We start from the raw sequence: 16023 nt of genomic DNA on the forward strand, positions 1-16023 counted from the left end.
CGAACTGAAACGCTACAAGAGGAAAGGCCTGCTCCATGTCTCTGCTTTTTCCTTTTCGCTGCTGGTACCGTCAATCTCTGAACGCCTGCTCCCCCTTCCTTTATGATGTACCAAAGTATAAGTGCTCTTCTAAAAGTACTCAGGAACTGGATAGCTGGGGTGGGCAAGAGCAGCTTGGCAAGGCAGCTAAAGGCCCGGGAGGAACTCAGCATGTGTTTTCCCTTCCAAGGCTCATTCTGCCTTTAGTCTGTTCCCACTCACTGCTCCGTACATGTCAGCTTCTCACACATGGTGATGAACTACATCAGTGCTCAGCTGAAAACTGGTAACTTTGAGCTTCCTAAGTCATGGCTCCCAGCAGGAGAGCTTGTTCTAAATACCAATCTCATCCAGATCCCCGTGAGCAAATATGAGGGACCCTAAGCATCAGTCCAAGCAAAACAGAAGGCAAGGTGGTAGCTCTATCTCCAAATAGAGACAAGGACTTCTTTTAAATAGGTACACAGTGGTTATAGAAAACAAAACAAAACAAAACAGAGGCAGTTCCCCCTGAAACACAGAACAATGCACCAACTAACCTTTAATGTCTTGTTGTGACGCTGAAGTTCCCTGCAGAGAGACTCTAGTTTGCTTCTTGCCAAGATAGCCTTGCTGTGCTCACTCTGCAAGTGAACTTTCTCTTTCACAATCTGAGCTTGCTTCTTCTGCAGAATCTTCATCTGCTTCTGAACATTCCTGCTCTCCTCCAGCTAAAATAACAAGCACTTTACATTTAGGAAGTACATTGAAAACCTTTGGGTTATGGACAGAAGAATTACATTAAGGGCTATGAACACATTTTCAATAACCAAATATTATAGTGTAATATTTTAGTTTCAACTGTTTCATGCCCCTCTACTCCGCCAACCTTCTCTTTTCCAGTTGTGATGGGAAAGTAAACAAACAACTTAGAGTAGGGGAAAAAAAACTATCTTCAGCTCTTTATTTTCCTACTAAAAACAAAAACATGATGCTTTCAGAAACCTTTGTAGGGATCAACCGCATCAAGTTTTACCCTTCTGAAAGCACACACAGGCTAGTTTAATGTGATGGCCCTCCTATAAATGAATAAGCAGCGCTCGGGGGTTCTTGGCTAGTGAGCGGGGAATCACTACAATTTCGAGTTTGGAGGAAAGGAGTCTATTCAAGGTTAAATCCACACTAACAGATAAGATGGCAGCTTTACTCACCTTTCCTGAAGGAAAGGCTGCTGAGTCATGATTTCAAGAACAAGAGCGACCCCTGGTGGCCTATGAAAATAACCAAGCAGCCCCAGAGGCGATGTGCTCACAGCCATTAAAAATGCCTTTATGAAAACTCCTGCCGAAAAAGTAACACTTTCGCAAAGCAATCTCTCTGTGGGCCATGGGCTGTGGCACAGTTCCAAGGGGCTGCCGGTTCTGCACAAACTATCTGTAACTCCAGCGAGGACTGGAAGTCCCCCAGCCTTCCTCACCTCAAAGTAACCACAGTCCTGAATCCTGGGTTCACTACTTCTTTGCTCTCCTCTTTATACCATCTGTGTGTGGTCCTAAAAGAAATCATTTTGGTTTTAGTTGTTTTGACTTTATTGTGGCTACTGCAACTGGAGAACAGGATTTTTTATTTTCCTTCGTTTAAATTAATGTATGCTTAAACAGCCACATGTGGTTAATGGCTGTTTTGGACAGCACAGCTGCAGATCACACAGCTACGAGTCACCCCAATGGCTCGCATGTAGCTATAGGATCAGGGGACAGAGAACGTTTTCTGTTCAGGTGCAGAAAGTATTTTAGGCTTTGCAGGCCACAAATGGTATCTGCTGTGTTGTCCTGGTTTCTTAGGCAAAACCTTAAAAATGTAAAGCCTATTCTTAGCTTGCAGGCAGCACAAAAACAAGCCTTGCTGGATTTCATCAACAGGTTGTATTATACTGCACTTTTTATTTTTTAAGAAATGTTTATTTTATTATTTTTATTATTTTTTAAAGATTTTATTTATTTATCTTTAGAGAGGGAAGGGAAGGAGAGAAGAAGAGAAATATCAATGTGTGGTTGCCTCTCGTGCATCCCTTGCTGTGAACCGGCCTGCAACCCAGGCATGTGCCCTGACTGGGAATTAAACCAGTGACCCTTCAGTTCGCAGGCCCGCACTCAATCCACTGAGCCACACCAGCCAGGGCTGCCCTTTTTTAAAAAATATACTACAAACAGTACACTTTATTGATCCACTCACTTATTAGTGAGTATTTGGGATGTTTCCAGGGTTCATTCCTCACAAAGGTATGGACATTCTCATGTGTTTCGTGGTATATACATGCAAGAATTTCTCTTGGGTGCAAACCTAGAAGTGGGGTTGCTAGGCAGTGATTTCTGATGTTCTATTTCACATTACTATGCCAGACTGTTTGCCAGAGTGGCTGGCAAATTTCTTCTCCCGTCAACGATTTACAAGAGATCATGCAGATGCACTTCCTCTCCAAAACTTAGTATGATCAGAATTCTTAATCTAGGCCACTACAGTGGCCATAAAGTGGCATCTTGCTGTGGTCCTAACTGGCATTTCTCTGATCACTAATTAGAACAAATATCTCTTTGTATATTTATGTACCTTTAAGATACCTGTGTAGCTGTGTTTTTCTACTTCTGTGAATTACCCCTCACATGTCTCTTGCCCAGTTTTCCATGGTTTATTCTTTTTGCACTCACCTGTAGGTATTTCTTACATATCCCTGACACTAAAGCTTATGTTGATTATATTTTTTGAAAATATGTTCTCCTGAGTGTGTAATGTCTTCTCACTTTATCCTTTAAAGTGTCTTTTGACAAACAGAAAGTCTTAATTTCAATAGTCAATTCTTACAATCTTGTATGATAGTGCTTTTTGTGTTGTAAGAAATCTTCCCCTTAACCCGAGTTTGGAAAAATATTCATCTGTTAACATATCTAAATAAATCTAAATGATATCTAACATTTTTAAAGCTTCATTTTTTGACATTTAAATCCTTAATCCATCTAGAATTGATCATTGTATATGATAAATAAAAATCTAATTGCATTTTTTTTGCATAAGGATAGCCACTTTCTGAGTTCCTTTAACTTCACGGAGGCAGTGATCCTCCCCCAAATGCATCTATAGATTCCATGAAATGCTCTCCACAATCCCCAAGTGGTTTTTGTTCTCATGGAACTAATAAGTTGAATCTAAAACTACATAGAGAGCCCTGACTGGTGTGGCTCAGTGGATAGAGCACTGGCCTGCAAACCAAAGGGTCCCCGGTTCGATTCCCAGTCAGGGCACATGTCTGGGTTATAGGCAAGGTCCCCAGTAGGGCACATGCAAGAGGCAACCACACACTGATGTTTCTCTCCCTTCCCCTCTTTCTGAAAATAAATAAAATCTTTTAAAAAAAGAAGTCAAGCTTTAGAACATTTTCTGAAAACAGTAAATGTTTCGTCCTTCGTATGTTCAGCACAAATCTAAATCTAAGAGAGGTTACTCACTTGGCAATTCTTCAGTGTGTCACATCCTAAAATGGATTTAGTGACCATAACTGGTACTTAAAAATAACCACAGCCTCCCCCACCCCACACATACACACAAACAGAAACACTCTAGATCCTTGCTACTTGAACGGTGATCCAAGGGCTGCTAGGTACCATTATCATCACCTAGGAGCTTGTGGCTTGTCAGAACGAAGACTCTCAGGGCCCAACCCAGACCCAGGGAATGAGAATGTACCTTTTAACAAATGTCCCAATGACCTACATGAGTCTAAGGATTGCCTTATGCAACTATTTGCCCTTTCCTCTCCAAACCCGTTCACGGCTAGCTGCTCTTGTCAGGTAGCCAACCCTACACTGCTTTCTTTTGCACTTTCATACTTTTCTCCATTTTCTCTTTTCCCTTTTTTTGTTCTTCGTTTCCCACCACTTCTCGCATGATTCTCCTCATGCGGATGGAACCAAAGGGACTTTCTTCCGTAGCCAATGGAAGTGAAAGGAATCCTGACCACACTGTTTTCTGCCATCTCTGCATTTGTTCTAGGCCATTTTTCGTGGATGCACAGGATTTCCTCCTGCTCTGAATTGTGCAAGGCTCCAGACTGCTGAATGCCAGCTATGTGGAGGTATACTCAGACACCTCTGTAAACTGAGGGAAAGTGACTTTATTTCTTTCAGTAATAAATAAATAGAATTCACTTTTAGAACTGGTCATTGACAAACAGCAGTGTTTATGATATGGAATAAAGCTGCTTTAACAACAGATGAAAATGCATATAAATTGCCAATGATGATTCACATTAAGTATTTCACGAAGGGCATTAATTTTAGTATTTACATTAGAATTCTAAGTCTTCCAAAACCTTTCATTCTGTCAGCGGATTTCTCAAAAGAGACCTTACAGGCAAGAAGGGGCTGGAAAGAGGTATTCCAAGTCATGAAATCCAAAGACCTACAACCAAGATTGTTCTCTCTATCCAGCAAAACTTTCATTTAGAATGGAAGGACAGATAAGGTGCTTCTCAGATAAGACCAAATTCAATGAGTTCATCATCACCAAGCCCTTATTATATGAAATGTTAAAGGGACTTGTCTAAGAAAAAGAAGTTAAAGAAACATGAACAGTGAAAGGACAACAAACTCACAGTTATTAACAACCACACCTAAAATGAAAGCAAACTAAAAGGACAGCTAGATCAGGAGTGGAAACATAGAAATGAAGATCTCAAGGAGGGTTAGCAATAGGGGAGTGGGAGGAGGAGAAGGGGGGAGAAGGTACAGAAAGTAAGTAGCATAGACAGTAGATAGAAAATAGAAGGGGGGGCAAGAATAGCATGGGAAATATAGAATCTAAAGAACTTGCGACACATGGTCATAAACTAAAGGGGGGGTAATGGTGGGGATGGGGGGGTAGGGTGGAGGGGAATGAAGGGGGGAATAGAACAACTGTAACAGCATAATCAATAAAAAAATTAAAAAAAAAAACTTTCATTCAAAGGGTTGTATGATTTTGCTATGCTTCAGCTTAAAAAGGATGGCAGTGTTTCCATGCTGAGACTTCTTTCTTAATTTTAAAAACAAAATTAGTGCTTCATGAAATAACCTAGGCCCAGAACAAATAAGATCAACTTCTTTGAAAGATGGAAAAAGGAATACCTGGCACAGACCATATGCAAAATCAAAATTTCCTGAGCCACAGTATGTGTTAGTAGACTATTTCATCCAACTCACAATTTCAATCACAATGGCTAGAGCCTTTAACTTTGGATTCGCCTAGGAAAAATTAAATACAGGAACCACTATATCCCAACTGACTAAAAGCATCATAACACAGGGGTAAAAAGGCTGACTTAGGAATACTCCAAGAATGAGTTTTACAAAAATTATACCATATCTTATTAGCATTCTAATGTTCTCTCCTAGGTATCAAGTTTTAAAGTGATGTCATACAAGCAACAAAAAAAGCCCCAAGAAATCAGATTCTCCTCCTCAATTTTGGAATAATTTTACATTTAAAGCTACATCAAAGTCACATTTTAAAAAGCTGATCAAGCACACACCCATTTTGCTATATTTTATATGGACCTCACTCCCATGATGTAATTAATACTCACAAGATCAGCATATTTCTTACAGAGAGCTGCCAGCTTCTCTTCTGGAGTTGAAAGGGTATTTAGGGCTTGCATCAGTAATAAAACTTCTTTTCCTGATGATTAACAAGATAACAAATAAGTCCTGGAAGAAGAATGAGATCAAATCTAACCTGCAAATTCTATATAACATTTCCTGTGTTCTGACAATCTGAATAAAATAATTTACGCCTATAACTAGAAATAAGGTATTTCCCAGCTAAACTAAAAAAGCTATCTTTAAATTCGGGATTAGCAGCCCGCCCGCCCCCGCCTCAAATTTATTCACTTTCTAACAAGGCTAGCTATTTGTAAGAACTCTTGCTGAAGGCCTGAAAATCCTTCTGCTTAACTACCGATGTCCAAGTTAAGACAAAGGGCAAGTTACAAAGGGCAGAATATTTTTAAAAGCTTCCTCCTAAGCAAGTACAAATATAGATGTTCAAAGGGAATTTCAGTTGGTACTCTCTGCCTGCCTAAGATATGCATACTCACTTGTGACATATGCCTTTTTCTATGTGAAATCTAAGTAACTTCTGACAGTTTAGCAAGCATATTCCATGTGTTAACCAAGTTCATTATAAATGAAAAGATGTCAACACAGCTCTTCCCTTGGAGAAAAGAGCTTAACAACATTTAAAGACTTTGGCAGGGAGAAGCAAGTAGTTAAAGTAGGAGGGGACGAGTGGTGTTTCAAAATAAGTGATAATGTTTTATTTGTTAGGCTAGCTGGTAGGTTCAATTTATATGATGATTTTTAAACCGACATTACATCTGGGTATTTTGAACATACAATTCATATACCATAAAGTTTACCATTTTAAAGTATACAACTGAGTATATTCACAAAGTGGTGCAGCCATCACTGCTAATTTTAGAACACTTTTTATGACCTCAGAAAGAAACCCCATACCCTCCAGCAGTCCCCACTGCTCCTTCTTCCAGACGACCGCTACTCTAACTTTTTGTCTCCGTGAATTTGCAAATTCTAGACACTTCATATAGAATTGAATCATATATACAACATGGCCTCTGTGTCCGGTTTCTTTCACTTGGGATAATTTTTTGAGGTCCACCCACATGGGATCAGCATTACATTCGTTTTTGCTGCTGAATAATACTCCCCTGTATGAGTATACTACATTGTCTTATCCACTCATCAGCTGATGGATGAAATTTGTTTTAACTTTTGCGCTATTATGAATAATGCTGTCAGGAACAGTCAGCTACCATTTTTCATGGACACATTTTTAATTTTCTGGGGCACATGTATAGGTAGAATTGCTGAGTCACATGGTAACATTATGTGCAACTTTTTAAGACCCTGTTTGCTGTTACACATATTGCTGGGCCTGCTAACTTTGAAGAAATTTGTCTTTATTTGTAAGGAAATTAAAATTTTTTAATTAAAATTATTTTTCTATTTCTAAAAAGTTTTAAGTTTTCCAATTTAGCAGAAAATGGATTTAATAAGGATAATTCTAATGTAGCATATAGAAAACCATACAAATTAAACACTATTAATCTTGGGTATAAGTATAAAAAACTTAGAGGCAACCAGTAAGGTCAAAATGAAAGGTCAGTTCAGATTTCATAACGAGATTCCATGTATCACATTTTTGGTCCTAAGTCTCAAATAGAGGAGGTGAAAGAAAACGTACCCTTGAGAGCCAGTCTTACCCCACTTTCTGAACTACAGATAACATTATGTCATCTCTCGATTTTTGCTGACTAGTTTTTAAATACTAAAGCGATCAAATAAATATACAGTTTTCGTAGTAGATGCTGGTCAAGCCACATTAAAGATGCAAACAAGGCAAGTCTAATACTACTTCTATCTAGTAGGCCCCAATTTTTTTCACAAAAGCCAATTCTTAATTATTTAGAGCAAACTTCCTACTCTGTTATCTTCACCTCCTGCACAGAACTGCAGCACACAGGCAGACAGACCCCAATGAAGACAACAGATGCTAAACATCCACCTCAATACTGGCCACTACAGGCCACGTTCATAATCACCGATGCCACAGGAAATATGAGTAAATGGGCTGGTGTGTGAGAACGTCCGACCACTGCGCAGAGATATTACCTAAGGTCTTTTCTTTGCTCCTGTTGCACTCTGAATCTTGCTGACCATCGGGGGGATCAGTTCGAGCTTCTTGCCCAGGAATGGCCTCTCTTGACTCTTGTGTGCAGTATGCTGAGCTCACCAAACTTCTGTTTTTTGTTATAAAGTTGCTGCCTTCATCCTCTTCCAGTGAATGTTTGTGACTTGTGCCACCACAATTTGAGTCTTGATGCTGAAGTATATCGTTTGATTGAGAGTTATGCAACATATCTGCTTTCACCCCTAGCCCGCATATTCCAGCTTCTTCCATTGTGCCAATCACAAACTAGAGGGAAGGGAGGAGAAAAAAGATGGAAATGGGGGTTAAATCAAATGTAATCAATGTTTAAAATCAATAGCACACCGTAGGTTGACAGCGTTTTTCTTTCTTAGTGGTTTGTAAAATTGATGAAAAATATGGTAGGCAGTTTCTATGTTTCACTGAGAGGCGACCTCTAACTGTAAAGGATGAGAAAAATGAAAGTTAAAACAAACCACACATATAAGAGGTACCAAAGGAGGTAAGAAATACCATTTAGTTGTAAATCTTCGCTTATTTCCCTATAAAAATTCCACTACTTAATCAGCAAAAAATTTCATGTTAGTTAACAAACGTGAAATTGTCCTGAGTTAATGAACATGAATTATTCTGGTCTTGATGGTAACCGGAGTTTTGGTGGCGATTGCTTTGGTGGTTAACAGTATATAGAGGTCGAATTAAATGTTGCACACCTGAAACTTAGACTGTACTCCAGTTTTACCTAAAAAAATTATTCTGGTCTTATCCTTAAGGAGATGACAGTACAGAAGAATGGTTTACTAGGTGTCCAGCAAAAACCCCATGCTCCTCCAATATCCTGGGGATCTGGCACTGCTGGACCAGTACTCAGCTAAGGACAATATGACTCCAAGCCCTTACATCTAGGTGGGACTCCCGTGTGAAGTTCCCATAAATGGAATGTGAGCCCAAGCGGTGACTGCCCCTTCTGCAACAAGACTTACTCTTAGAAGCAAACGTTCTTTCTCTACCGTCTCTTTCCCATTCTGGCTTAATGCAGACGTCTCCAAGACCCTACGAGATGGCAGAGGCACAGGATGAAAGCAGCCTGGGCCCCTAAATCCCATGTACCTATAAAGTCACCCTTCTTACAAAGAACACCCACGTTACTATTATTAAACTGTAAGGTTTCACAGATGAACTGTGAAATCATTACACTGTGTAAAAGAAGCCAGACACAAAAAGCCACATATTATCCACACGAAAACTACTATTAGAGAAGGAAAAAAATTAATTGGTTGCACATTAAGCACCAAAATCTTGAGAATAATGTTTTAAACAGCTATCCTAACCCTAACAAATACAGGTAGTAGGCACAGGACAGGTGGCTTTATTCCAGCATTTTATCCTCAGAACAGTTATTTTACCTTACTCTCTCCTATCACATTGTTAACCCCCTTATTTACGGGACATCCCTCCTTGTTAACACTGCTTGGTCACATGATATAACACGAATTTAAATTTTGTACATGTTCTCTCTGTGTAAAAGAGGGCTTCTTCCTTTTTGAATAATACAATGGGGAGTGTCTAATTCATCTTTCTCTTATTACAACTGGACAAAAGCTATTTTCCAGAATTAGAACAGAGATTGTTTCCAGTTATAATAATAAAAATACAGCCCTGGTTGGTGTGGCTCAGTGGATTGAGCACCCGCCTGCAAACCAAAGGGTTGCTTGTTTGATTGCCAGTCGGGGCACATGCCTGGGTTGCAGGCCAGGCCCCCAGTTGGGGGCATGTGAGAGGCAACCACACACTGATGTTTCTTTCCCCCCGCTTTCTCCTCTCTTCCCTCTGTTTAAAAATAAATAAATAAAACCTTTAAAAAATAAAAATCCAACCACAGAAGTAAAAATAATTTAAAGCACCAAAGTAGGGGATAGAGAGGTTAAGGAAACTAAATGCTTATCTTTTGCAGTCTAACGCTGATATATCAAGTACCGCACTTTTGAAAGAACAAGTTGGTACAGTCACTCTGAAACACTCTAGCAATATGGATACCTTCCAATATGGTTAATTGTAGTCCTGGGATTTCACCCAAGTGTGCACATATGTGCAACCAAAGGCCGAGAATGTCTAGAGCAACACTATTTGTAATTACCCCAAAATGGAAGCAATCTAAATTTCTATCAACAGAAGAAAGGATCATTCTAACATGTTCAAACCATCCAGCAATGAGAATGAAATACTACTACATACAGCAACAGAGAGGACTCTCATAGGCAGACTGTTGCAAGGAAGATGCCAGAATACACACTCTAGGAAACAGTTTATATAATAAAGTTCGAAACCAGGCAAAGCTAATTGATGGTGGCAGAAATCAGGATAGTGGTCACTGGTGAGGTCAAGGCCTTCTGCGGCGTGGGGTAACATTCTGTCTTGATCTAGATGGGGCAACACAGAGGCTCACTTTGTGGAAATTTGGTAAGCCTAAACATTTGTGCTTTGTATACTGTTCTGTATATATGTTTTACTTCAGTAAGGTTTATGTTAAAAGTTGTAATTTATACATTATTCAAAATTTATGAAGAACCAAAACAGAAATATTTTCCTCTGGGGAGAGAGATTAAAGTTGTGTTGCTTTTCATACTTTAAAAACAATGTACCTGTAATACTTTCTGTTCTTAAAAAAAAAAAAAAAAAGTAATGCATTAAGGGAAAATGGGCTATTTTGAGTTAAGTTTGATGCCACATTCAGAATATAAGCCTAATTCAGATTTTAAAAATTCACAAAGTAATATTGAAGACCTTAATTCTTTCAAAAAATTTAAAATTTCACTTTCACATATAACACATTCCATAGAGCATTGTTTCTCGTGTAATCCATAGATGTTAAGTTTATTTAAAAATTAATGATGAGCTCTAGCTGGGTGGCTCATTTGGTTGGAGTATCATCCCACACACCAAAAGGTCAGGGGTTCGATCCCCAGTCGGGGGCATATGGGAGGCAACTGATCAATGTTTCTCACATTGACGTCTCTCTCTCTCCCCTTCTCTGTCTCTCTAAAATCAATAAACATATCCTTGTATGAGGATTAAAAAAAATTAATGATAAAATTTTAGGAATTGTCCTTTGTTAAATTTCATTACTGTAGAAATTTCTTAAAACCACTAATATGTCCCAATAACATATTACAGAAGAATTACTATCAAACCAAATGCAAAGTGGTCATTTTAATACTGCATTGTATATTTAAATACTAATTCTACCTCTATTTTACATCAGTTATTAAAGTGTCGCCCTGGCTGGTACAGCTCAGTGGATTGAGCATGAGCCTGTAAAGCAAAGGGTCGCTGGTTCAGTTCCCAGTCAGGGCACATGCCTGGGTTGCGGGCCAGGTCCCCAGTGGGAGACACATGAGAGGCAGCCACACATTGATGTTTCTCTCCCACTCTTTCTCCTTCCCTTCCCCTCTCTCTAAAAATAAACAAATAAATAATTTTTTAAAAAATAAATAAACAAATAAAGTGCCATGTACTAGTTGGGCCCATAATGTTAACACAGACCTTCTATGCAAAAATGAGTACAATGAACACCATCCTCCCAAATTTATAAAAAATAACTTTCAAACCTATTCCCTGAAGACGATCAGTATTAAGAACAGGACTATAAAACCACAATGTTGGCCTTAAATATTGATGAGAATCTATTAAAAGATAAAGTGAAGATTTTTTATCCCTAACATGTAGTATAATTTCTCAGATGTGCAATGATAATAAACCCCGCACAGTACCAGAAAGTGTGCTGTCAAGTCATATCCGTACATAATGAGCAAGCCATTTGGAAGACAGGGAACATAAATAATTTTCACCAAGGAAAACCTGAGGCCTATCCTAGGATCAATTTTAATAAGAAAGCTACGTGAGGAATGAAATTTGTTAATTGGTAGTTCTTCAGTTCTATTTGTGACCTTTCTTAACAGCTTTACTGAGATATAATTTATACAGCATACAAGTTGCCAATTGAGAGTATACAATTCACTGGTTTTTAGTGTGTTCACAGTTGTGCGACCGTCACCACAATCAATTTTAGAAATCAAATTTTAGATACCTCAAAATGAAACTCAGTACTCTTTAGCTACAAATCCCTAATCCTTCCATTATTTCCAGCCATAGGTAACTAATGTACCTTCTGTCTCTACAGATGTGGTTATTCTGGACATTTCATATCAATGGCATCATATAACATGTGGCCTTCTGTGTCTGCTTTCTTTTAGATGACATAGTAATTTCAAGATTCAACCATGAAACCTTATAGTTATAATGTAGTATGTATCAGTACTTCATTTCTTTTTATTACCAAATAATATTCCACTGCATGTATATACCATACTTTATTTATCCACTCATCAGTTGATGGGCATTTGTACCAACTTTTGGAGTGCAACTGCTGGGTCATATGGTCAATCTATGTGTTAACCTTCTGAAGAATTGCCACACTATTTTTCCAGTGAGCGCACCATTTTACATTCCCACAAGCAGTGGATGAGGGTTCCAATTTATCCATATCAATACCGTCCTTTTGATCACAACGGGCCAAGTATGGAGGTATCTCATCTAATGATGTTGAGAATCTTTTCAGGTGCGTATTGGCCATTTGTATACCTCCTTTGGAGAGATGTCTATTCAGGCCCTTTCCCTATTTCTTATTTGGGTAATTTGTTATTTTATTATTGAGTTGTAAGAGTTCTTTATATACACTATTCATAAGTCCCTGGTCAGACATATGATTTGCAAGTATTTTCTGTTATTACTGTTCTTCATGTTCTCAATTTTGGAGAAAAGGTGCAATATATTCACCTATTTCAAGATGGCATAAGAGATTTAATAACTAATAACAGAACACTGGAAAAATCACAGAACATATGCAAATTTTATTAAAATTATAAACAGTCAGAAAAAATAACCTTTTACTTAACATAATTGGATTCTCAAATGGAATAAAGAATGCTAAGACCTCCAACCCAACAAAAATGGGCAAACAATATGAAGAATTTGCAGAAAGGAAATACAAATGGCTTGTAAACACACGCTTAACTTCCACTAATAAGAGAAATGCAACTTAAACTATCACACATTTTTCACATCAAAAACTCTGATCACATTGTGTAAGAGAGGATGTAAGGTATTCGCAAGCATTTCTGGTTGGGGGATAAATTGGTTTAACCGCTAAAAAGTCCAGTTCAAGGCGGGGATTGTCTCGGAAGGGGCGGAAGGGAACATTCTGGGGCGCTGGAATGCTCCGTATCTTGATAAGAGTTTGGTTACAGAGAGAGCAGCATGCACCTGTTACAACTCAGCATTTACACACTTACAATGGCTTCCTGGGTGAAGGGACAGACAGGTGAACAGATATGAAAAGGGAAATATAGTAAACTGTCAGAGGTAGGATCTAGGTGGTAGCAATGTGGATGTTCTGCATGAAATTCTTTCACCTTTACCATGTCTGAAAATTTTCATAATACAGTGTTAAAAATCATCATGCCACATGTGCTTTGACCAGCAAGTCCATTCCTTACCCATTTATCCTACAGATAAACCCGTACATTTGAGATATGATATACATAAGGATATTTACGAAGCATAGCAACAAGTAATCAGAAATATCCTAGATGTCAATTCATAATGACTAGATAAATTGTGATACATCCACACAGTGGAGTACTACGGCATTTGTTCAAAAAAACAGGTAGTTGTATAACCACTAAACTATAAGTACAGGTCGAAAAGCGAAAAAGAAAAATCCCCTGTAGTATGCACTGTATGCCATGAAATGGATGTTTGCAGGGGGGAGGTTTGTATAAGAAATATGTTAATGAGGAGAAATGGGGTGAGTGGGGTCAGAGCAGGAGGCCAGAGGGCTTCACAGCAGGCCTGTTCTTACCTCTCAAGTTAGGGACCAGGAATTAGCTTCCTAACAGTTTGTGGGGTTTTTTTTTCTAAATACCAACATGAATAGGGTTCTCTAATATAGCATCTATTATTAGGCAAAAGAAGAGAATATGTTTATTTAAATTCCAATCTCAAATAAAAATGAAAGCAATAATAAGTAATTTCAAGATGAATTTCTATTTGAACCTTTTCTTAAACAAAATGATAAAAAAAACAAAAAATATTTTCACTTTGCTAATCAATCTATAGTCCTGAGCAGCGTGTTTAGCTCTTGTAGCTTAAAACACTACAATAGTGTGCTAGAGAGCACGTCATTTGGCCCCAAGAGAGTTTACTAGAACCCTAATCCCCAATCACCTTCCCAATCCAGATGCTACGCGCACCTGTCAAAAAAGGATCTATTTTTCCATCTTCCACTGCCTCAATACTTGCGGCTAAGATGTCTCCTCAACTGAAGAACAGGATCCTTCAACATGGATAGTCACCAGTTTATCAACAATTAATTGCAGAAGCAAAGAATAACTATTTCAGAAAATTTTGCAAATGAAAATGAATACTCTGTATTCATCTACTACTTGTAATAGGTTTTTGGATCAATACATTTGAAACTTAGCCTGCATGGGAAATAAAAATTTAAAAGAGTCCTGGCTGGTGTAGCTCAGTGGATTGAGCGCAGGCCTGCGAACTAAGGGATTGCGGTTTGATTCCCAATCAGGGCACATGCCTGGGTTGCAGGCCAGGTCCCAGCAAGGGACCCAGGAGAGGCAACCACACACTGATATTTCTCTCCCTCTTTCCTTCCCTTCCCCTCTAAAGAGAAATGAATAAAATCTTTTTTAAAAAATCTAAAAGAGCCTTGGCTGGATAGCTCAGTTGGTTAGAGCACTGTACTGACACACCAAGGTTAAGGGTTTACTCTCCATTCAGGGCACATAAAAGAATTAAGCAATGAATGCATGGGTAAGTAGGATGACAAATCGATGTTTCTCCGTCTCTCTCTGATCAATTAATTTTTTAAAAAATTAAGCCTAAAAGAAAAAAAGTTAAATGAGTTTCTTTCCCTACTACTCTGTGAATAAAGAGGATGAATAACTTTAAAGTTTAAAACTTCCACTTATGCTCTTTCAAGTAAGTGTTGAAGCTAAAGAACCATATTTCTTTGGCTTGTTTTGTTTAAAGAGCTTCAATATTATTAGTAATGGTTGTTCTTTTACTAAAGCTGGTATAAATAAAAAACAAAAAAAGCCAACACCCACATTCACTTCCTAATTATTTCAACTACCATCTGCTTCAATAAGCTAGAATGCCTTCAACCAGTGCCAAGCATGTACTAAGAGCAGAAATCACTCAGCCCTTGTTGCTGAGGGCTGGGGTGGCCCTGCAGAGGGAGCTGGTCGGAGAGATTGTGCACATTTACACATCTTCCTGGGGAGAGAACCTTAGCTTGCCCTGGGTTCCAAATAAAACTATCAAGTAGGTGAAGGGAACCTTCAGAACTCGTTAACTCCTGTTACCCCATTTAACCTTTCCCAGCCCACTGAGAGATAGGTCTTAATGTTCCCAAATAAGGAAAATGAGACTTAGGTGAGGTGAGGTAACTTGCCCAAGATCATATTAAAGTCAGTGAAAGGGACCAGCAAAATTCAAAACCAGGCCTGTCAAACTCAAGGGCCTATGTTCTCTCCATTGCGGTGCTCCCCTCCCTTCATACATCAGCCTTGGAAAATGAAAGGTCAAGGCAAACAGATCTCTCACGCTGTTACAAAATGTCTAAAAATACATAGCATGCTAGATATACCAGTCTGCATTTAGGAAAACACTGGGAAAGAGCTCTAAAATTCTCAGCAGTGATTAAGTCAGGGATTTAGAGAGGTGAGGAGGCATTAATCCAGGGGTTCAGATGCCTTTAAATCATTTTAAGTGGTTATTTAAGGCATTGAGGGTTTTTTTTTTTTTTGAAAGTGTATTTGTGTCTTAGGATAAACTAAATTATCTCTACCCTGACTGGTGCGGCTCAGTGGACTGAGTGCCGACCTATGAACCAAAATTTGCCAGTTCAATTCCCAGTCAGGACACGTGCCTGGGTTGCAGGCCAGGTCCCCACCCAGTAGGGGGCAAGTGAGAGGCAACCGATTGATGTATATCTCATACACTGCTGTTTCTCTCCTTCGCTTCCTTCCTTCCCTTCTCTCTAAAAGTAAATAAAATCTTTAAAAAGTAAAATAAATAATCTCTAAAAACCTCCTCATATCTATGTTTCTATAATTTACCCTAAGAGTTGTCAACTACCAAACAGGAATGTGAGGACAAGAGTGTGCA

At 38.7% G+C, this 16023-nt stretch overlaps 1 protein-coding gene across 2 annotated transcripts in view; it reads right to left on the reverse strand.

The window, feature by feature from the left end:
• Positions 1-16023, reverse strand: part of TXLNG (taxilin gamma) — a 48831-nt gene that overhangs the window by 17768 nt on the left and 15040 nt on the right. For both annotated transcript variants that reach the window (XM_037157453.2, XM_037157455.2), the window contains exons 2-4: positions 7740-8043; positions 5636-5727; positions 579-749 (exon numbers count right to left, since the gene is read on the reverse strand). In XM_037157453.2, coding sequence (XP_037013348.2) covers positions 579-749; positions 5636-5727; positions 7740-8043 — 567 coding nt within the window. The remainder of the gene's footprint in view (positions 1-578; positions 750-5635; positions 5728-7739; positions 8044-16023) is intronic.

This window comes from Artibeus jamaicensis, unplaced genomic scaffold, assembly GCF_021234435.1.
Source record: "Artibeus jamaicensis isolate MK-2021 breed Jamaican fruit bat unplaced genomic scaffold, CSHL_Jam_final scaffold_1283, whole genome shotgun sequence".
Lineage (NCBI taxonomy): Eukaryota > Metazoa > Chordata > Mammalia > Chiroptera > Phyllostomidae > Artibeus > Artibeus jamaicensis.